General features: G+C 44.6%; 1 protein-coding gene across 1 annotated transcript in view; it reads left to right on the top strand.

Moving 5' to 3' along the window:
* Positions 1-302: 302 nt before the first annotated feature.
* KIAA1217 (KIAA1217 ortholog) overlaps positions 303-24,699 on the top strand; it is a 954,123-nt gene continuing 929,726 nt past the window's right edge. The window contains exon 1 of the mRNA XM_077490971.1: positions 303-1,508. Coding sequence (XP_077347097.1) covers positions 1,436-1,508 — 73 coding nt within the window. The 5' untranslated portion in view covers positions 303-1,435. The remainder of the gene's footprint in view (positions 1,509-24,699) is intronic.

Genomic DNA, 24,699 nt, shown 5'->3' on the forward strand with positions numbered 1-24,699 from the left:
TTTCAAGGCCTAGGCTGCAAGCCTTTCATGCCCCAAGGACTAATGTTAGGTCACTCACCAGGATTTAGGGATCTGATCAGCAAGGATTTGGCTTCATCTCACCAGAAACTTAAAGTCTGACCATCAAGGACTACATTTTGCTTGGTTCTGGAGCCTCCTTACTAAAGACCTATATCATCACAGGAGGAGGTCACCCACAGGGACCTAGTTGTTTGAGGAGCAAGGAATGTCCACATTTTACAGAGCTTGCACCAGAAGAGACCCACCAAGGACAGGCTCAGGTGATGCTCATAATTGGGCTACCTTTAGCCTGTACAAAGAGTATTGACTAGTTTCAGTAAAGTATTTGCAAAGTTTGGGCCATCTTTACACTTCTGATGTTTGACCTCAACTAGCTCACACCCCCTCCAAAAACGATTTCAGCCTAATGGCCGATCTAACAACACAGTGACTGACCTCAGAAAAGGGGACCACCAAGGAAGAATTGACTTACCCTCAGAACTGTCATTTCTCTACAGAGAGTATACTTACCCCCACAGCTGACTTTCAGCTACAGGAGGTTTATCTATCACCAGAGCTGACCTTCCTGTACAAGGTTACTTAGCCCTGAGCTGACTTTCCTCTGAAGGAGCTGTATCTACCACCAGAGCTTACCTTGCTCTACAGGAGGAAAACTTACCCCCAGAGTTGGATTTCCTCTGCAAGAGGTAAACTTACCACCAGAGCTGACCTTTTTTTTTTCAGGAGGTCTACTTACCACTAGAACAGACTTTCTACTACAGGAGATATACTTATCACCAGTGCTGACCTTCCTCTACAAAAGGTAAACTTACCAACAAAGCTAACATTCCTCTACAGAAGGTATACTTACCACCAGAGCTGACCTTCCTCTAGAGGAGGTAAACTTACCAACAAAGCTGACCTTCCTCTATAGGAGGCATATGTACCCTCACAACTGACCTTTCTCTATAGGAGGCATATGTACCCTCAGAACTGACCTTTCTCTACAGGAGACATACTTACCTCCAAAACTGACCTTCACTTGTGGGATGTATACTTAAACCTGGAACTGACCTTACTATAGTGGAGGTGTTCTTATCCTCAACTGCACAGCAGGTACTGCCAGAGCCAACTTCAGCCTGTAAGAGGAACATCCACCGCCAAAAACTGTCCTCACAATTTGCTCCCACTACCAGAACTGAACAAAAGCTGCAAAAGCAAAGCTTGGGCAACCACCAGAAGTGACCTCAGCAGTCAAAGACTCAATTAAAACCAGAACATACAGTACTTATAATCAGCAAGGGGAATATTCTGCAAGTGGTACTGATCACAGCAGTGTCCAAATCTTGATAAACTAGATATACATATCGTAGACTGGTAGGAGATCAGCTTTGCTTGGCAAGCATTGCACCTTTGGTAGGGACTGGCCCCTGGGATGGCTACACACAGAGTCCAGTTCTTCAATGTGTCTCCTGGGCTTCAGAGAACGGGCAGCCTCAAACTGACCAGTAAGTACAGTTCAAACTGAGCCAACAGCATGAGTATTATTACTCTGATTGTTCTGTTTGTTGCAATTTCTCTATCAGCATGTTTCTGTTTTTCTCACCATGTTTATAAATGTCATTTTTAAAGCTGAAGTTTAATCTTTAGAAGAAAGCAAAAAAAGTTCCAAGAAAATAGGTCCTTTCCAGCTTAAGTAGTGCTGTTTAAGCTGGAAAGAACCTATTTTCTTTGAGCTTTTTTTGCTTTCTTTTAAATGTTATGTATGATTATAGCAGCTGCTTAGGTTTACATGCTATATTTTATATCTAAAGCGCTGGATAAGTGACCCTGTTTACTTCTATTTTGGTGTGAAGTTTAATCTGCTTATATTTTATCTTCTGTGGTTTCTTCTCCACCATCCAGATGGTAATAACATTATTAATACATAATAATATAATACATATTTGTTTTGATTACGTTACATGTTTTTTATTACATACCTTATTTTACACCCATTAATGTCATCCCTGGGTCTCTGTGCTCTGCTATGCAATGTGGGCAGATCATGGCTGGTGGGAGGGGTGGCAGGGTGATCTCAGTACTCTTTTTAAGAACCTGACTCATGGGAGGAGTGATACAAATTTCAAAATGCCTTGATAGGTGGATATCAGTGTGGAGGAGTGGGTGCTCTGCAGGCAGGTAGCATTTGCATACAGACCACCCTATGTAACGTCCAATGAAAAAAAGGGGCAGGGTCAGTTAGGCTGGAGAGGAAAGGGCTATATAGATGATGCTGTCCAGCCTGCAAATGAGGCAGACTGTATCAGAATTGCCGTAGCTTCTAATGCACAGTGTGATAAGCTCACAGTGTGCAGTGAAATCAGAGTAAGCAATTTCAGTACAGGAGAGGAGTGCCACTGTGCAAGGTAGGGCTAGAGTTCACCTTTAAACATCCTGTCTTATGGTGGATACTCTGGTCTTTATCAGCTGATTATGCAAAAGCGTAACTTGAAACAGTTTTCTGTTTTGGGTGGAAATGGTTGGAGTTCTGTGCTGTGGCTTGTAACCTGCTGTAGAAAACCTACGGCCTCCAACAGACAGCCTGAGACGTGAAGTCCAGCTGCAAGTCTGTTGTTTTTTTTATTATTACAATAACAAACATGTTATAGTTACCTGCTTTGTGTAATGGTTTTGCATAGAGTAGCCCAAAATCCTCCTCTTCTCTGGTCTCTCTTCTGTGCTCCTGGCCCCTCCCTGTTGAGTGCCTCCTCAGCAAGCAGCTTGCTATGGGGACACTTGAGCCGAGCTGCAGCTCTGTGTATCCATTCAGACATGGTGCGACTGTTTGGCCGCTCCCCCTCTCCCCAGATTGGCTAAAAGTTTGATTGACAGCAGCAGGAGCCAATGTTGCTGCTGCTGTGTCTCAGCCAATCAGAAGAGAGAGTCACAGACGGCTGAGGCATTCGTGAACATCAATGGACAGAGATGGGGCTCAGGTAAGTATTAGGGGGGCTGCTACACTCAGAAGGCTTTTTATCTTAATACATAGAATGTATTAAAGCGGAGTTTCGCCCGCAGCTTTAAAAATTAAATGTCAGCAGTTACGTAGCCTCTCTAAGTGGCTAGGCTGTGGAAAAGTCCCACGCATGTGGTATTGCCATACTCAGGAGAAGTAGCAGAATGGATTTTAGGGTGTCATTTGTGGCATCCACATGCCATGTGAGAGAAATAACCTATTATTATAATTTTGTGGAAAAAAATAAAAAATAAAAAAAATCTTCATTTTGCAAAGAATTGTGGGAAAAAATGACATCAAAAACCTCACCATGCCTCTTACTAAATACCTTGGAATGTCTACTTTCCAAAAAGGGGTCATTTGGGGGGTATTTGTACTTTCCTGGCTTGTTCGGGTCGCAAGAAATGAGATAGGCCACCAGTATTTCAGGTGTGATAAATTTTTTATGATTTGCACCACAGCTTGTAGACTCTATAACTTTCACAAAGACCAAATAATATCCACTAACTTGGGTTATTTTTACCAAAGATATGTAGCAGTATAAATTGTGGCCAAAATTTATGAAGAAAAATTAAGCATGTAAACCAACTCCCATACATGTTTTCCAAGTGTTTGGTTCAGTTTTTGATCCTGAATTCCAGCCTTCCCTTCAGTCTTGCACAGCTGTACTCCACTCCTGCAATAAAATTGTTTACTCAGATTTTACTGCACACTGTGAGCTTCTCACAATGTGCTTTAGAAGCTGCATCATGTCAGATAGAGCCCACCTTATTTCTTGGCTGGAGAACATCCACCATCATCTTATTCTAACCCTTTCCTCCCCAACCTTATTGTCTCTGACCCACCCCTTTCATTTATTGTTATTTAAATCCTGGTAGCTCAGCATCACATGTAGGCATTACATCGGTTGATTTGCATGCAAATACTGAATTCGGATGCCGCTCACAACAGGGCAGGGCTGGACTGGGACAGAAATTTAGCCCTGGACTTCATCCAGACCGGCCCACTTACATTTTGAGTGTCCCATGAGCAGCCCTCTTACATCAGAGTGTCCCATCACCAGCCCCCTTACATCAGAGTGTCCCATCACCAGCCCCCTTACATCAGAGTGTCCCATCACCAGCCCCCTTACATCAGAGTGTCCCATCACCAGCCCCCTTACATCAGAGTGTCCCATCAGCAGCCCCTTTACATCAGAGTGTCCCATCAGCAGCCCCCTTACATCAGAGTGTCCCATGAGCAGCCCCCTTACATCAGAGTGTCCCATCACCAGCCCCCTTACATCAGAGTGTCCCATCACCAGCCCCCTTACATCAGAGTGTCCCATGAGTAGACCCCTTATATCAGTGTCCCATCAGCAGACCCCTTATATCAGAGTGTCCCATGAGCAGCCCCCTTACATCAGAGTGTCCCATCAGCACTCCCTTACATCAGAGCGTCCCATCAGCACTCCCTTACATCAGAGTGTCCCATCACCAGCCCCCTTACGTCAGAGTGGCCCACTGAGCCATCGGCCCACCGGGAAACTCCCGGTAGTCCCGATGGCCAGTACATGCCTGCAACAGGGGGTCCGGTGCGTCTCTGTTCTCCGTTTCAGGGATTAATCAGGCCTGGATTTTTGCCTGAATTCAGACCTGAAATGGAGCCAAAGGATCCTTCTGCAGTGCGCTCTGCGGCCGCCCTGGAGATGTGTGAACTGGCTCCATTGAGAGCTGGTCACACTCTCCTGTCATGTGAATTGGATGCGAGGGAAACCCACATCCAATTTGCATAAGTGTGAACCCAGCCTCTCCTCCGTATTGACACTCGCCCATCAAGCCTTTTTGGTATTTGCATTAACTCCTCACATGATCCAGCCCACGGCTAACACCAGGGCTGATAGCTTTTGGGAGGCGTACTGAGGCAGGGTGATGTGACGTTTTCAGAAAGCACCCTGCTGACTCCTCCTGTCAGCCTTGATCCACCTGCATTGCATAGAGAAGCACAGGGACCCAGCAATGACATCACTGGGGATAAAATAAAGGAAGTAATGAGAGCAAAATACGTTATTTATTTTAAAATATTATTAGCTTGTCAATAAGGAGGGTGGGGACCAGCAAAGGCAACATATAAGCAGGATAAACTTCAGTTTTAAAGTATCTCTTCTGCACCAGCTGCATTGAAGGGATGGGAAGGTAAACAGCTGTGTGTGTTGGACTTTCAATTATGGAGTGCAGCGTGTGTCTATTGGAGATTACCTTGTTTTGTAATCCCCCAGCGCCGCTTAGATTGTGGCAGGGCAGACTTCTTCTTATCTAGATATTTCAGCTTCAATTTCCTTCTGTCTTTCCGCATTGGAGATTTCATCGGGCATCAGACTTCATCTCCTAACCGCTCATTTACTTTTTACTTCTTGTATAGAAACTTTGCAGAAAATATAAATTACCGTATTACCTTAATCAATGTAATAATATCTAAATGATAAAGTCATTATTAAAAATAGTTTTGATAATCTAGAAAAGTTGCTGGAAATAAGGGCCCGGCTTCACATTCCATGGCTTAGTGATATGAGATGTACCCAGTGTTTGTGTGTATTAGATTTGTGCCATATATGTTAAAGCAGAGTTCCACTGAAAAGTGCAACTTCCGCTTATCTGTCCCCCCCCCCTGCCTCCAGTGCCACATATGACACCTTTCAGGCGGGTGGGGGAACGGGTACCTGTTTTTGACAGGTCCCTTTCCCCACTTCTGGAGACGGCGCCGTCCTTTGGAAATTCGGCCCCCTTCCTCCACCAGCAGGCCAATTAGAAAGCGTGGTTTGCTTCGCGCATGTGCTGTAGGGTACTGGCTGTGAATCGGCTGGGGGGCAGTTATCGCGGGAACCCTGGACAGGTAAGTGTCCTAATTGCTTCAGCTCCGGAAGGATTTACCCCCTTAATGACCAGGCCATTTCTTGCAATACAGCACAGCGTCGATTTAACTGACAATTGCGTGGTCCTGCGACGTTGCACCCAAACAACATTTATGTCCTTTTTTCCCCACAAATAGAGATTTCTTTTGGTGGTATTGGATCACCTCTGTGGTTTTTATTTTTTGCACTATAAACAAAAAAAGAGCTACAATTTTCGAAAAAAATAAAACAATTTTATTCCTTGCTATAATACACATCCAAAAGTAAAAAATTTAATTTCTTCATCAATTTAGGCCAATATGTATTCTGCTATATATTTTTGGTAAAAAAAATCCCAATAAGTGTATATTGATTTGGTTGTGCAAAAGTTATAGCATCTTCAATATAGTAGATAGATTTTTTTAAATTATTATTATTATTGTTTTTACTGGTAATGGCATCGATCTGCAATTTTTAGCGGCACTGCGACATTGCGGCAGACAAATCTGAATCTAAGTGACACTTTTTGGGGACCAGTGACATCAATACAGTGATTAGTGCTAAAAAAAATGCACTGATCAATGTATAAATGACATTGGCAGGGAAGGGGTTAACACTAGGGGGCGATCAAGGGGTAAGTGCGTTCCCTGTGTTGTCCCAGGCTTACAGGGACAACACAGAGATCGCTGTTCCTGGTGGTCAGCAAGTTGCTATTTTTTTAAAATTGTGTTTCTCACTGTGAGGGGGCTGGAGCAGCATCTTCTTTAGGAAAAAATAAATATTTCAGCCATTCTTCTATTCTTTATTTGCTCCAGCAAGAATGTGAATGTTCATGTGGAGCTAGACTCAGATTAGGTTTAGTGTAGCTCCCAACTGTCCCTGATTTCAAGGAACTGTCCCTGATTTCGAGGGACTGTCCCTGATTTGGAACAAAGTCCCTCTGTCCCTCTTTTCCCCTTATTTGTCTCTCATTTTGGTCTGATCTATATAGTTGTATATAAAATGCACTTTTTATCTTTCAAAAAAATGTTTCCCAGTGCTAAACCTTTCATCCAATTTCTAAATTGCTGCATTGTGAATTTCAAAAACCAATACAGAGTAATAGTAGTAGTAAAAAAAAAGTACTTGTGGATTTAACTAATCTTTTTTTTTTGCATAATTCTCCTTTAAGGGGGCATGGCAGGGTGTGTGTCCTATGCCGACACACTTTTGCTAATAGGTGTCCCTTATTCCCACCTCAAAAAGTTGGGAGGTATGGGTTCAGGTTCACAAAAATTCTATTGGCAGGGTTCTAAGGCCCCGTTTATGCCTTAAAATATCAGAATCACAAGCAGAATCCCGTGATTCCAGATTGTGCTAAAATAACGGTAAAACTGAAAACTTGTGTTTGGGTGCCATTTATTCCTAATGCCACCTTAAACATGCAAAAAGAAACAGGCGTTTTGTCTCGCAAAAAAAAGGCGCAAAAACTGTGTCAAATTGCGCGATCCAAAAATGTGCCGAATGGCTCCAAAAAAAGGTACAGGAGCTACATTTTTTGTAATGGAGGACAGTCCAATCGATTGAATGGTTTTGCTCCAAAACACACCAATAACATGCAAAAAATCTGCATCGCTTGGGGCCTTATTGGGTAACAGTTACCTTTGACTTGGAAATGGCAGGTCCCATGGTGCCAAGTCCTAGATTTTTAAGACACTTCAAAGAAAGTAATTAAATACTTTGCTGACATCAGCACCCACAATGCAGAACTGCTATGGGTCACATAACTAACGTGACCCGAAGTGCCATGGAACCAGCTTTCTTAGGCCCCATTCACACCTGAGCGCTTTGTAGCTTGAAGCTTGAGACCCCTTTCACACGAGGGCGTTTTGCAGGCGCTATAGCGTTAGAAATAGCGCCTACAATCCACCCTCAAACTGCTGCACCATTGTCTCCAGTGTGAAAGCCAGAGGGCCTTCACACTGGAGTGGTGCACTGGCAAGACGTCAGGAAAAGTCCTGCCAGCAGCTTCTTTGGAGCGGTGAAGGAGCGGTGTGTTTACCGCTCCTCCGCCGCTGCTCCCCATTGAAATCAATGGGGCAGTGCTGCAATACCGCCGACAAAACGCCGATATTGCGGCATATTGCGGACGGTTTTAACCTTTTCTCGGCCACTAGCGGGGGGTAAAAGCGACCCACTATCGGCCGAAATACGCCGCAGATCTGATGGTAAAACGCAGCTAAAAATAGCGGCGTTTTACCGCCGACGCTATGGGCGGCGCAGTGTGAAAGCCCTCTGAAGCTACAATCTATTATTCTCAATAGAGATGGTTCACATCTGCACTTCAAGTCACCTGGAGCCAAACTCCTGAAGCTCAAACAAGTTCTGGACCCTTTTTTGTTGCTCGAATCGGGCAGATTTTTTCTTCTTTTTACATTGGTGACCTTTTTCCCTGCACAAAATCGCAGCAAAATGCAGTAAAAACGCTATGCTCAGGTGTGAATGGGGCCTAAGTGGAAAAAATGTTCTTACAGTTTGGGGCTCCCACCGTTGCTTTCCTAATGGATCAGTATTTTTCCAAAGCAGACCTAAACTTGAGTTAATTTTAATGGGAGGCCCACTGCCAGCCCCAACAACTAACGTTTTGCCAGTATATTTGTTTACTAAAATTCACTTTTATAATAACTGCCAATATCCCCATGGATACATTGATACATTTAAAGGCTAATTCAACCTTTCATACCATGTTTCATGTTACACCCATATTTATATTCATGTTACACCCATATTTATATACTGTCCCCCATTTACTTAAATCATGGGGTTCTTCTCCCTGTAGCATTCTGCAGATTTTTTTAATTCAGCATGGCTGTGCATTAATCTATGCACACTCTGGCAACCCTCGGATCCTATGGAACGTAACGTGTAAATGCAAGGCCAAGCGGTGGTCATCATGCCGGCTCGGACAGGCCTCGGTTGTTTTGTATAAATGCCTTCATTTGTGAGTATATTAGTTGGTTTTAATAAAACTTCTAATGATATTACTACATTATGTGATTCCTTCTCCCTCATTTCATGTGTGAGTCCAGATTTCAGCTTATGCAAAGGATCTTGAGCCATACACTCTTTAGAGAGCAATTTAAAGCAATACCTTAGCTATTTTTATGGCCTTATGCCACGTACACTCAAAGATTTTTCCAACGGAGTTCCGCTGAAACTGTCTTGCGTGCACATGATCACACCAAAGTCCGATCGTTAAGAACGCGGTCACATACAACGGGACTAGAAAAAGGAAGTTCAATAGCCAATAGCTTCCGTTTTGTACTTGCTTCAGAGCATGCGTTGTTTTTGGTCCGTCGGAACATCATACAGATGAACGGTTTTCCTGATAGGAGATGGTTTCCGTCAGAAATATTTAAAACATGTTCTATTTCTAAGTCACACATACACACAATCGGAATATATGATGAAAAGCTTCCATCTGACTTTTTCTGTCGGACATTCCGCTCGTGTGTACGCAGCATTAGGGTATATGTGGTGGTGGCTGGAGCATGGAGATTGGTGAAGGTGGTTCAAACTAGAGATGTGCCGAAAACCGAAAATACAAGATGCACAAAACAAAACTGATACATTGTAACGGTTGACTTCTTTCTGAAACAACAAAGTTATACAAGTTCCTCCTTCTTCTGATTGTCCATCTGTAATTGATGTTTTATTTCACGGTTCTACTTATATTTCTTATAGCAGGTTTAACATGTTACAACACGTTATTAATTAATGGTACTTTCAAACTGGGACGGTGCCGGTGTTAGTGGTAAAGCGCTGCTAGTTAGAGGGTTAAAAGCGCCCTGCTAGCTGCCGAAATGTTTTGCAGCTGCTTCGGCAGCACTGCCCATTAATTTCAATGGTCAGGGCATTTTGGGAGCGGTGTATACATCGCTCCCGCACCACCCCAAAGATGCTGCTTGCAGGACTTTTTCCCGTCCTACAATCGCACTGCCCCAGTGTGAAAGCACTCAGGCTTTCACATTTGGGAGGCATGAGAGGTGCTTTTCAGGTGCTTTGCAGGCACTGTTTTTAGCGCTAAAATGCCTGAAAAGCGCCTCTCATGCCTCCCCAGTGTGAAAGGGGTCTAAAACAATCATCTTATATCATCTTTATTTGTTTCAATAAAATTGTTTGGAATAAAAATTTTTTTTTTATATATAATGGTATATTTGACATTTTAATTAATATCATCAATTTAAATTAATATGAATTTATTGTCGCCCATTTTCAGCACGTTTAGTGCAAGAAAAGCTCAAGAATAATGTATCCCTTTAACTTCTGTGTATGTATTCACACTGGTCTATTGGGCTTCCATTGTTGTCATAAAAATCCAGTTTGGTGCATTTTTGGTCAGTTAAGGCCCCGTTCACACTTGTCCAACTTGTCCTCTGACTTGAGACTGCAAAGGTGCATGACAAGTGAATCCAATGTGTACCATTCATATCTGTGTGGCTTCAAAGTAGTCCCTGCACTACTTTGGTCTGACTTTGGCCTCAAGAGTACACAGGCATTGCTTCAAGTCCCATCAAAAACGCGGAAAAATCGAGCAACTTTCAAGTGTGAAAGGGGCCTAAAAAAGACGCACAAAAAAAGCGCCCCCCAGTTCAAATGCATTAAAAACGCAGCAAGAATGCATCATTAATGCGCCTGTGTTACTTCTTTGATGCAGTTTTTGAGTCACATGACCTATGAAAAACACACCATAAGCAAAATCATGGTAAATCTGTGAATTTGCAGTAAAATCGCAGCGAAAACGCACTTGTTTTTGCTGCCATTATCTGCACCTTTTCTCAGTGCAGGGACTACTTTGAAGTCGCACATATATGAATGGTAATCATTGAAAATCATGGGGTATCATGGGTTATCCTTCAATTTTGCAGTCCCACGTCGCAGGATAAGTCGCACAAGTGTGAAAAGGGCCTTCTCGACACTCTGCGCATAACACCATTTCACGTGAATGGAAAAAAATACCCCCAAAAAATAAAAAGTCCCATCTGCCACCATGTTCTCAATGTAACGCAAGTGCTGTGATGTCATCACACTCAAAGTCCATAGATTACCTCCAGCTCCATAACTGAAGGTCTGTACCTCCATACAGACCTGGGGCTGGGGCAACAGCCTGCGTGAACTTGAACAACGCATGCGTGGTGCACTGATTGCAATGCTGATACCTTGCTTTGCAGGCTCCAATGCAAAAAAATGAAAACAATTAATTCTATTTGTAATATTGGTGTCTTTATTATACTTTTTTTATTTTGAATTGCAATATGATTTTTAACTGTGTCTTTATTATACTTTTTTATTTTGAATTGCAATATGATTTTTAACTGTTTGCCATGACTTTATATTCTCTAGTATTTAATTCCATATTGGATATAGTGCAGAGCAATTGCAGAGGTCAGGTGCATTAGATACATGGCACAGTGCGGTGATTGTATTGGTTTATATAAAACTGAATTATTGGTTATGACATGTGTCATGGGTAAAGGGGTTATTTTTATATCCAGATATGTATGTGTTTTATAGAAGAAATGTTTTTGAAATATTACATCCCAGGTGTTTACTTCCAAAATTCCATTAGTTAATGAAACCCTCTTCGTTGTCTCTATTTTACACAACCCATTGAGAACGATTGTTGGGACAATGATGCCAACAATTGTCTAGCGATCACGGTAATTGCTAAGCTGATTTAAGGGTAATCTATACACAGCGGTGGGTGACTTGCCATTCTATGGGTCACGTGGCTGAAAATTTCACAGGTAGTTTGGATATTATAGCTGGATGCTAATTGAGGATAATTAACATTTGTGAGTGCTAACGCATAGCTCCCAAATAGGGCTGCAACTAATCGATTAGTTGGCCGATTATTGTTTCGATTAATCGGTTAATAACCTTAAAAAAAAATTGTGGTGTATAAATTTAGTTAATATGTAAAGTTTTAAAAAAAGAGTAAATTTATTCTTAAATATCTCTATACAGTGGTAAATATTAATAACCAACTATATGGTTAGGGAGCAAAATATCTAATCCACTCTGAGAATAACAGACAGAAGAGATATACTGTATACTATTAGAGGAGATATACTGTATATACTATTAAAGGGTGAATCCGGTAAATATCATCAGGCTCATATCAAATTTTTTTATTTAAAAAACAAACGATGTCTTCCGTCAAAAAAAATGTCATTTTCTAATCGTTAGTGGGGTCAAACCGACTTTCATTTTTAAACACAGTTAAAATTTGGAAATAATAGAAAACTTCTTGGTCAAAGGAATTTTCAGACGGTGGATATGGTTTTTGCTCAGAAATTACATTCATTTTAAAAACAGAATGTTAAAAACAAGTGAAAATTTCAAACAAACAACATTCTTCCATTCAGCGAATGTACAAAGTGGGCAGCATAAGGCTCGGTACACACCTATGCAATTTGCTTTTGATCTGTTTCTGCAGTGCTTTTTGCTGTGAGTTTTGAATTTTGCGCACGTGATTTTACGGCGATTTGTGTTTTTGCATTTTTTTGGGCCAATTTGTTGGGCAGATTAAAAAACACAAATTGCTGCAAAAGCGCATTACATGCTTTTCTTCAGCTTTTCCATTGAACTATATTGAACCAAAAAAACGCTGTTTTGCGTATATAAAAAAGAAAAACACAGCGGCTGAAAAAAGCATGGATGTGAACGTGTCCCATAGGAAACCATGTAAATGAACTGTAGTGCGTTTCTGCCAAAAGCACCAAAAAACACAGAGGTGTGAACCAGGTCTAAGACGTTTAGTAACATAATGGGGTTAAAAAAAACTAAAATTAGCCCTTTTATAGTACAAAAAAAGCAGATAATCACTATTGTAAGGGGTTAATTTTTTTGCTGTAGAACTCTGAAAGTAATATAGTAATATACAGTAGCGATTTGCTCTTTTTTTACTATCAGCCAACTACCAGCCGATCAATCGATTACTTTCATAATCAATTAGTTGTTGATTAATTGATTCGTTGTTTCAGCCCTACTTCCAACTGTCCCTGATTTCGAGAGACTGTCCCTGATTTGGTCCCTATGTCCCTTATTCCTCCTCATTTGTCCCTCATTTTGATCTGATCTATGTAGTTGTATATAAAATGCACTCAAAAGTGTTTTTCAGTGCTAAACCTTTCATCTGATTTCTAAATTGCTGCATTTGTAAATTCCCAATGCCAATATAAAGGAACATTAGTGGTAAAAAAAAGCATTTGTGGCATAACAAATCTTGTTTTTTTGTACAATTCTCCTTTAAGGGGGAGTGCCAATGGATTGTGTCCTATGCCTGCATACTTTTGCTGATAGGTGTGCCTCATTCCCATCTCAAAAAGTTGGGAGATATGCTAAAGCTTTGTCATTTATGCAGTTTATTCCACATGCACAGCCATGTATGTTCTTTAGGCTGGGTTCACACCGCTGCGGCAGCGAGAACCGGATGTGATTCGCACCGCACTGCAGTGCAAATCACATCCGATCTCTGTGCGATGCGAGTTCAGCCATACAGATAGTATGGCTGAATTCGCATCGCACCCGACGCAAACTCGCACGGGACCCTTTTTTTGGTCCGCAGCAGAATCGGATCGCATTGGTGTTCACACCATGCGAACCGATTCCTGTCCGAGTTTGCAGATCGCACTGCGATAAGCGAACTGATCTGGGGGTGTCATTAACATTTCACTGACACTCCCAGCAGTCCGCATAGGGCAGTGTGAACTGCTGGCGGGAGGCATGCGATGCGGGAAAACGCCGCAGATTTGCGGCGTTCCCGCATCGCTCCGGTGTGAACCCAGCCTTACCTTGCATATGTGCAGAAAAATATGCCACAGTCTTCTGAACAACTATGCAGAACTCCACGGCTACCTGTCCTTTACCACGTTATTCAGGATGCTTAACTATAGACTACATATTGACTCTACAAGTGAAATATTTGGAGTTGTACTGTAAAGCAGTGGCCATCAACCCTGTCCTCAGGGCCCACTAACAGGCCAGGTTTGCAAGATAACTGAAATATATCACCAGTGATATAATTTGCTGCTCAGTGATTGCAGTATTCTAGTCTGCATCTCCCCAAGGTAATACATAAAACCTGGACTGTTAGTGGGCCCTGAGGACAGAGTTGATGACCACTGCTGTAAAGTATAATGCCATCCATGTATTTTCTTTTACCTTTGGATAAAGTAAGGAAGAGGTAACATTCGTCAGATTTATATTTCTGTCTGGGGAGATTTTTGCTTACTTCCTGTGCCTATGATGCCCTGACAAGTGATGGTGGGTGGAGGTGTTTGTCACGGGGGGCAGAAGGCACTGGCAGCAATAAAGTGATTGTCTGAAGTAATTATTCCTCCTCACTAAAAACGTGATTTTGTATTTGACTGTGTCCTTGTTGGAGAGCTTTACCACCAAGGGAAATCTTCCTAGTAAGTACTCCTAATCCTTCACAGCTTTTTTTTTTTTTTTGTATATGTTCTTATTGCAGTAAAACTTGATTATTCACTTCACTATCCAAGATGAAATAAAGTTTTGGTTTGAGTGTTCTAGTAATGAAGGTTGAATATTTGTTTATTATTAAAGTTCAGTTAACATTGAACACAGTAAGAAATAAGGGAGGGATGGGGGTACAGAGTAAAGAAAGTTGGGGGGAGGGAACAAGGTGGGGAATGCATTGCATACATACCTTCTTTTATGCACTTTAACACTTTGTACAGATACTTGTCCAGTCAGGACTGTTCAGTAAGGTGATACACGTGGGGCCCACCCACGGAGTGTCATCTATCTATGGACACTGCCTGGGATAATTGCTCCCTGGACCAGTTTTGAAGCCTAGGAGGGTATAAGAAAGGTATGGGCAGTGATGGAAGTAACTGAATTAAAGTAAACGGTGTTACTTAACGCCGTTACTTTAGAGGGTAACAAGTAATCAAACTGATTACTCTTCCCCTCATGGTAACGCTGTTCCCATTACTTGCGCGGCGTTACCCCAATTACATCTACGACCACGGGGGGGCGGTGGATGTAATTGCTGTAACGCCGCAATTACATCTACCGCCACTAGGGGCGCAACAAGCCGCGATCCGGAGCGCTCCGCGGGCTCGGCCTTAGGAAAGGCCGTGGCTTCGGCCTAGCCCCAGAGCGGCGGCCATCTTGGTGCAGCCGTTTACAATGTGATTGCTCCGTCAAATGACGGAGCGATCACTTGTAAACAAACCAACGTCATGATGGCGCCGGTTCCTCTCTCCCCTCTGTGTACAGATATGTACAGTGGAGGGGAGAAATCGGATGGCAGCAGCGCTGTGGGCTGCATCTGTAGTGTATTGGCAGGGAATTGCAGAGTATTGGCAGGGTATTGGCTCTGTGACAATTGCAGTCACAGCCATCCCTCCATACCCTGCCAATACTCTGCAATGCCCTGCCAATACTCTGCAATACTCTGCAATGCCCTGCCAATACTCTGCAATACCCTGCCAATGCTCTGCAATACCCTGACAATACTCTGCAATACCATGACAATACTTTGCAATTCCCTGCCAATACTCTGCCAATACCCTGCCAATACTCTGCAATACCCTGCCAATACTCTGTAATACCCTGCCAATACCATGCCAATACGCTGCAATTCCCTGCCAATACTCTGCAATTCCCTGCCAATACTCTGCAATACCCTGCCAATACTCTGCAATGCCCTGACAATACTCTGCAATACCATGACAATACTTTGCAATTCCCTGCCAATACTCTGCCAATACCCTGCCAATACTCTGCAATACCCTGCCAATACTCTGTAATACCCTGCCAATACTCTGCAATTCCCTGCCAATACTCTGCAATACCCTGCCAATACTCTGCAATACCATACAATACCCTGCCAATGCTCTGCAATAGCCTGCCAATACTCTGCAATACCCTGCCAATACTCTGCAATACCCTGCCATACCCAGCCAATACTCTGCCATACCCAGCCAATACTCTGCCATACTCGGTAATACCCAGCCATACTCTGCCATACTCAGTAATACCCAGCCATACCCAGCCATGCTCATCCGTACCCAGCCATACTCAGCCAATATTACAGTGGGGAGATGACGTGGATATTACAGTGGGGGAGATTGTGGATATTACAGTGGGGTCTATATGGTGGTGAAATTTTCACAGGTTTTTGCAAATTCAATTATTATCTGCTGATCCGAAAAATTATCCGATCCCTGACTCTGATCCGAGGAACGATCCGATCCGGGAGTTTGGGGGGGACAGATGTACAGAGGGGAAACAGATATATGTTTGTGGGGGGGATGACAGACATGTAGTTGGGTACAGAGGGGGAACAGATATATGTGTGGGGGTGGGACAGACGTGCAGGGGGGTACAGAGGGGAAATAGACGTGTGGGGGGGAACGCACCCCTTGCTTACAGTAATACTAGACCCGCCCCTTAGAATCTAAAAAAAAAAGTCAGTTACTTTGCTGAGTAATTACTTTTCTAATGTAGTAACTAAGTTACTAACGCAATTACTTTTTGGGAAAAGTCATTTGTAACTTAACTAATTACTTTTTTAAAGTAAGATGACCAACACTGGGTATGGGGTAGGTCAACTGGATGCATGACATTACGAGTCAAGGGTGTTGGGTGGGGGAGGGTAGGGGGAGGGAGGAACTCAGCAGTGAAGGTCTCGTAGCATTATAATGATTACATTTTAGATCATTTTCAGGGCCCCCAGAGCGAGGGGATCGTGTCTCTCTGCCTTTTGACACACCATAGTTGTGGGGCCTCCCTCTCACGCAGCCATGCTTTTGAGAAAGAGGTCCGATGAAGAATGATGGAGCCAAAGATACCATAGAGATGTGTATTTATCCCACGTATCATTTTGTTTTGCCTGTAATTCTTCCATGAGCATAATATCTTTCATGGCTTCTGCCCACCTCGTAATTGGGGGGATGGTATCTGTCTTCCAGAATTGAGATATAACGTGTCGAGCTGCAGATAGAAAAAAACGAAATAGGCTCTTTCTGTGTGAGCTTAGCGGTCCTGGGAGAATGGATAGCAATGCTATTTGTGGTGACGGTAACATAGAGGCATTATAAAGATTATTGTGAATATTAAATACCTTATCCCAAAACGGGCGAACTCGGTCATAGTACCACCATACATGTTTGTATGTGCCCTCTTCTCCGCGGCAGCGCCAACAGCTGTCCGAAGTTCCTGGGTACATTTTGCTCACCGTGACTGGATCCCTGTACCATGTTGCCAACAACTTATAATTTTTTTCTTGTGAAAATCCGGATATGGAAGACTTGTGAGTTAGGAGTGTTCTAGTAATGAAAATGCTTGTGCTCTCACTATCAAGGTGGAAACATTTTTGTTGATCGCATTTGGAAATACATATGAAGCCGCACTGCCATGTCAAGGAGGCATCTGTGAAATGTGGTTGCTAACTTTGAGTGCCTACCATTGCACATACAGTATATACAGTGCCTTGCGAAAGTATTCGGCACCCTTGAACTTTTCAACCTTTTGCCACATTTCAGGCTTCAAACATAAAGATATAAAATTTTTATTTTTTGTGAAGAATCACCAACAAGTGGGACACAATTGTGAAGTGGAACGAAATCTATTGGATTTTTGAAACTTTTTTAACTAATAAAAAAATGAAAAGTTTGGCGTGCAAAATTATTCGGCCCCCTTGCATTAATACTTTGTAGAGCCACTTTTTGCTGCGATTACAGCTGCAAGTCGCTTGGGGTATGTCTCTATCAGTTTTGCACATCGAGAGACTGAAATTCTTGCCCATTCTTCCTTGCAAAACAGCTCGAGCTCAGTGAGGTTGGATGGAGAGCGTTTGTGAACAGCAGTTTTCAGCTCTTTCCACAGATTCTCGATTGGATTCAGGTCTGGACTTTGACTTGGCCATTCTAACACCTGGATACGTTTATTTGTGAACCATTCCTTTGTAGATTTTGCTGTATGTTTGGGATCATTGTCTTGTTGGAAGATAAATCTCCGTCCCAGTTTCAGGTCTTTTGCAGACTCCAACAGGTTTTCATCCAGAATGGTCCTGTATTTGGCTGCATCCATCTTTCCCTCAATTTTAACCATCTCCCCTGTCCCTGCTGAAGAAAAGCAGGCCCAAACCATGATGCTGCCACCACCATGTTTGACAGTGGGGATGGGGTGTGGAGGGTGATGAGCTGTGTTGCTTTTACGCCAAACATATCGTTTTGCATTGTGGGCAAAAAGTTTGATTTTGGTTTCATCTGACCAGAGCAACTTCTTCCACATGTTTGATGTGTCTCCCAGGTGGCTTGTGGCAAACTTTAGACGAGACTTTTTATGGATATCTTTGAGAAATGGCTTTCTTCTTGCCACTCTTCCATAAAGGCCATATTTGTGCAGTGTATGACTGATTGTTGTCCTATGGACAGACTCTCCCACCTCAGCTGTAGTTCTCTGCAGTTCATCCAGAGTGATCATGGGCCTCTTGGCTGCATCTCTGATCAGTCTTCTTCTTGTCTGAGCTGAAAGTTTAGAGGGACGGCCAGGTCTTGGTAGATTTGCAGTGGTCTGATACTCCTTCCATTTCAAAATGATCACTTGCACAGTGCTCCTTGGGATGTTTAAAGCTTGGGAAATCTTTTTGTATCCAAATCCGGCTTTAAACTTCTCCACAACAGTATTACGGACCTGCCTGGTGTGTTCCTTGGTCTTCATGATGCTCACTGCGCTTTCAACAGAACCCTGAGACTATCACAGAGCAGGTGCATTTATACAGAGACTTGATTACACACAGGTGGATTCTATTTATCACCATTAGGGATGAGCCGAACACCCCCCGGTTCGGTTTGCACCAGAACTTTCGAACGGACCCCACGTTCGTTACGAACGTTAGAACCCCATTGAAGTCTATGGGACTCGAACGTTCGAAATGGAAAGTGCTAATTTTAACGGCTAATATGCAAGATACTGTCCTAAAAAGGGTTTGGGGACCTGGCTCCTGCCCCAGGGGACATGGGTCAATGCCTAAAATGTTTTTAAAAATGGCCGTTTTGGCGGGAGCACTGATTTTACTGACGATTAAAGTGAAAAAAAAAAGTGAAATATTCCTTTAAATATGGTGCTTGGGGGGTGTCTGTAGTATGCCTGTGAAGTGCCACGTGTTTCCCGTGTTTAGAACAGTCCCTGCACAAAATGACATTAAACGGAAATAACACCATTTAAAACTGCTTGCGGTTTTAATGTTATATCTGGTTCCTGCAATATGGTTGAAAATCATTCAGAAAAATGGCATGGGTAGCCCTCCCTGCCCATTACCAGCCTATTTGGGTCTTGTACGCATATTAAGGGGAACCCTGTACCCATATTAAAAAAAGGAAATGCGTGTGGCCCCCAGGCCCTATATACTCAGAACAGCAGTATACAGGCGGTGCAAACAAGACAGGGACTGTGTAGGTTTGTTGTGTTAAGTTGAATCTGTTTGTAATTTTCAACTGGTACATTTTTAAAGTGTAGCTCCAGTCAAAAAAACTATTTTTAAGCTTTTTGGAAAACATAGGGAAGGGTTATCACCCCTGTATAATTTGTTTTGTCGTCCATCTTTTTTCATCTCACTTGCTGCTGTCTCCTTGCGTTTGCAAGTAGGAGATGTTTGTAAGTTGGATGTTTGAAAGTAGGGGCCTGCCCTATATGCTCTGCAGAAATGGCGGAACAAGGTGTTGGTTTTGCCACAACATTGTAAGCCCTCAAAGTGACTCTTGGTGGGCGCTGGAGCGCCCTGCTGTGAACGATTATATCAAGAATTGTAATTACATGCCATTGTTGAACAGTGGTAGAAAAATTGACCTTTGGTGGTTGTGGTGCTGGTGCCACAACACTATAAGTCCTCACCGTTACTCTGGGTGGGCACAGGAAGGGGCCCTCCTGTGAAATATTATATCAAGAATTGTAATTACATGTCCCTGTTAAACAGGGGCAGAAAAATTTGGCCTTAGGCACTGCTGCTGGTGCCACCACACTGCAACCTCTTCCATATACTCTAGTTTTTTTGCTGGAATTAGCCCTGCTGCAAAGCATTGCATCAAAAATTGTACTTAAACGCCCCTGTTAAACAGGGGCAGAAAAATTGGGCCTTAGGCACTGGTGCTGGTGCCACCACACTGCAACCTCTGCCATATACTCTAGTTTTATTGCAGGAATTAGCCCTGCTGCAAAGCATTGCATCAAAAATTGTAATGAAACGCCCCTGTTAAACAGGGGCAGAAAAATTGGGCCTTAGGCACTGGTGCTGGTGCCACCACACTGCAACCTCTGCCATATACTCTAGTTTTATTGCAGGAATTAGCCCTGCTGCAAAGCATTGCATCAAAAATTGTAATTAAACGCCCCTGTTAAACAGGGGCAGAAAAATTGGGCCTTAGGCACTGGTGCTGGTGCCACCACACTGCAACCTCTGCCATATACTCTAGTTTTATTGCAGGAATTAGCCCTGCTGCAAAGCATTGCATCAAAAATTGTAATTAAACGCCCCTGTTAAACAGGGGCAGAAAAATTGGGCCTTAGGCACTGGTGCTGGTGCCACCACACTGCAACCTCTGCCATATACTCTAGTTTTATTGCAGGAATTAGCCCTGCTGCAAAGCATTGCATCAAAAATTGTAATTAAACGCCCCTGTTAAACAGGGGCAGAAAAATTGGGCTGCTGGCATCACCCAGAACCAAAAATGTTCTTCCAACATATCAGCGGAGGAGGAAGAGGATAGACAATCAACATAACAGGACAGTCACTCAGCATCAGCATAGGCAGTCTTGAAGGGATGTGGTATTTCAAAAAAAATTATTCGGTTACATCAGCTTCAGGTGCTTGGTAGCTGTGGGTGATCCAAGACTGATTCATCTTGATGAAGGTCAGTCGATCAACTGATTCGGTGGACAGGCGCACCCTGTGATCAGTAACAAAGCCACCAGCAGCACTGAAGGTGCGTTCCAAAAGAACGCTGGATGCAGGACAGGCCAGTAGCTCAATTGCATACTGTGCAAGCTCTGGCCAGTGATCCATCCTCAAGACCCAGTAAGCCAGAGGATTTTCGGTGGGAAAGGTGTCCAAGTCTGACCTTGCCCCTAGGTATTCCTGCACCATGTAAATCAGACGCTGGCGATGGGTGCTGGAACCAATCATACCTTGGGGCTGCGGACTAAAAAATTGTCTGAAAGCATCAGTCAGACGGCCACCTTCTCCACCGCTCCTTCTGACCGATGCCTCAGCAACACGTTGTCCAGGACCAGGAGTTTGTAACCTCCCAGTCTCTGGGAACGCGTTGCACAGAGCTTTCTGCAAGGCCTCCCGGAGATGTCTCATCCTCTGCTCCCTCTGCGATGGCAAGATAAGGTCGGCAACCTTACCCTTGTACCGTGGATCAAGGAGAGTGGCCAGCCAGTAATGGTCCCTCTCCTTGATCCGAAGAATACGAAGATCCTTCCGCAGGCTTTGCAGGATCAGGGAGGCCATGCAGCGTAGGTTAGCTGAGGCATTCGGTCCGGAGTCCTCTGGGTCACTAAGGACAACATGATCCGCAGCTACCTCCTCCCAGCCACGTACAAGTCCACGTGTTTCTTGGGACTGTAAATCATCCCTATAAGACTGCTGCTGCTGCTGCTGATGCTGAGTGCCAGCCTCCACCTCCATGCTGACACAATCATCCTCCTCCTCCTCTTCCTCCTCCTTATCCTCTTCCTGTGTGATGGGTGGCACAGCAGGAACACTGTCTGGATAAAGGGGGCCTTGAGAGGCAAGGAAGTCCTCCTCTTCCTGCCTCTGTTCTGCCTCAAGTGTCCTGTCCATTATTCCACGCAGCGTATGCTCCAAGAGGTGGACAAGAGGTACAGTGTCACTGATGCATGCACTGTCACTGCTCACCATCCTTGTGGCCTCCTTAAACGGTGACAGGACAGTGCATGCATCCCTGATCATGCCCCACTGGCGTGGTGAGAAAAAACCAAGCTCCCCTGACCCTGTCCTGGTGCCGTAGTCGCACAGGTACTCATTGATGGCCCTCTGCTGCGTGTGCAGCCGCTGCAGCATGGCCAATGTTGAGTTCCATCTGGTGGGCATGTCACATATAAGGCGGTTCTTGGGCAGGTTCAACTCCTTTTGGAGCTCAGCCAGCCGAGCACAGGCATTAAATGATCGGCGGAAATGCACACAGACTTTCCTGGCCTGCTTCAGGACATCCTGTAAGCCGGGGTACCTGCCCAAGAACCGCTGCACCACCAGGTTAAGGACATGAGCTACACAGGGCACATGGGTCAGTTGTCCCTGTCGGAGGGCGGAGAGGAGGTTGGTGCCATTGTCGCAAACCACCATTCCTGGCTTAAGCTGGCGTGGCGTCAACCACCTCTCGGCCTGCCCCTGCAGAGCTGACAAAACATCCGCCCCAGTGTGGCTCCTGTCCCCCAAACAAACCAGCGCAAGCACGGCATGGCATCGTTTTGCCTGCGTACTTGCGTAGCCCCTGCAATGCCTACGGAGCACCGCTGGTTCTGAGGACAGAGCACTGGAAGAGGCCATGGAGGAAGAAGAAGAGGAGGGGGTGGAGGAGAGAGGTGTGTCACAACCAATAGTAGCATTTTGGAGGCGTGGTGGCGGAACAACCTCCAACACTACTGCACCTTGTCCTGCATCCTTCCCAGCAGCCAGAAGAGTGACCCAATGGGCCGTGAAAGACAGGTAACGTCCCTGTCCATGCCTGCTGGACCATGAGTCAGCGAGGCAAGGACATTGCCTTCCACATGCCGGTAGAGAGCCGGAATCGCCTTCCGTGAGAAAAAGTGGCGTTTGGGGACCTGCCACTGAGGAACCGCACATTGTACAAACTCACGGAAGGGGGCCGAGTCTACCAACTGAAAAGGCAGCAGTTGAAGTGCTAGAAATTTAGCCAAGCTAGCATTCAACCGCTGGGCATGTGGATGGCTGGGAGTGAACTTCTTCCGCCGGTCCAGCAGCTGGGGCAGGGACATTTGCCTGCTATAATCGGATGTGGGTGTACCGCTAGCAGAGTTCCCGGAAGCACTTGGCTGTGACACACCTAATTCTACACCTTCATTCCTCTCAGAGCATGTTTCAGAGAGGACTGAAGGTCTAGTGGGGTTGGAGATGCCAGCTGATGAGGAGCAAGGAGAGGTCCGCTTTGTTCTTTGGTGTGGGTCTTTGAGGTACGCTTGCCAACGAGCTGCATGGCAGGTCAACATATGTCTGGTCAAGCATGTGGTGCCCAAGCGGCTGATGTTTTGGCCACGTGAGATACACTTGAGACATATGTTGCAAATAGCAGCGGTGCGATCTGATGCACTCGTCTCAAAAAAGGCCCACACCAAAGAACTTTTAGAATAACGCGCAGAGGCAGCGCTCTGCACAGGCGGAGCTCTGCGGTGTGATTCAGTCGGTGTGCTGCCCCTAAGCTGGCCCCCGGAGGGCATCCTGCCTCGTTGGACATGTGCCTCCTCCTCCTCCCTCCTTCCAGGCACCCACGTGGAGTCAGTGCCCTCATCATCCCCTCCCTCTTCATCGCTGTAGCAAACCTGGCAGTATGCTTCAGCTTGTGGAACATGACTGCCAGATTGCTGTCCTTCTTGAGCATCCCCTCTCTCTGCGCTCACGCTACTGCCTTCCTCTAGCTGAGTGTCATCATCAGAGCCCACCAAACACTGGGCATCCTCCTGGAGCATGTACCCAACACTGTGCTCAAAGAGTTCAGGAGACTCCTCAGGAGGACGTGGTGGGTCTAGGGAAGGAGTCACTGATGATGACATTGAGAGGAGGGAAGACGATGCGTTGGCAGCTGCTTTGCGACTACCCTGAGACTGGGTGAGAGAGGATGAGGAGGATGAAGAGGGCTTGGTCATCCACTCTACCAAGTCATTGGCATGTTGCGGTTCAACATGTCCAGCTGCCGAAAAGAAGGACAAGCATGTCCCATGGCCACGTGCTGATGACAATGCACCGCGTCCACGACCAGCACTGTTGTCTCTAGACACAGAGCCTGCTTGCCCTCTTTTATCGGCTCGCGCCTGTCTGCCTCTCCTTGCTGGCCTTCCAGACATGGTAATGGCCTGAAGGGAGTTGGGTAAAACAGCAGTTGGGTAGTTTATATTGTGCTGGAGGCACACACAACTTCCAATAACTCCTGCAGATGGCAATTGGGCTCAAATAGAGAACAGCTATGTAGGTGGATTATAGCGGTATGTACTGGGTACAGAGCACGCAGACAGCACGCACTATCTCCTAACACTACTGACTGCAAGCTCTATTATTAACGATAGATCACTAGCTATATAGGTTAGGTGAATATCGCGGTGTATACTGCGGTCAGGGCACGCAGACAATAACCAGAAAACAGCAGAGATAAAGGGGTATATACAGATGTATACTGTGCTGTGCTAGAGGCACACACAACTTCCAATAACTCCTGCAGATGGCAATTGGGCTCAAATAGAGAACAGCTATGTAGGTGGATTATAGCGGTATGTACTGGGTACAGAGCACGCAGACAGCACGCACTATCTCCTAACACTACTGACTGCAAGCTCTATTATTAAAGATATATAAATATAGTGAAGTGAATAGTGAATATAGTGGTGTATACTGCGGTCAGGGCACAGACAATAACCACTACACAACAGCAAGATAGGAAATCAGCCAAAAATGATCGGTGTGTACTGTGTTGAAGGTACACAGAACACCCACTGCTTCAGATGCTAACACACTACACGAGGCCGCCTCAATGGCGGCCTTATATAGTGTGGGGCGTGCACT

The sequence above is a fragment of the Lithobates pipiens genome, unplaced genomic scaffold (genome assembly GCF_037356315.1).
Source record: "Lithobates pipiens isolate NorthernLeopardFrog02 unplaced genomic scaffold, aLitPip1_a1.2 Scaffold_19, whole genome shotgun sequence".
Classification (NCBI taxonomy): Eukaryota; Metazoa; Chordata; class Amphibia; order Anura; family Ranidae; genus Lithobates; species Lithobates pipiens.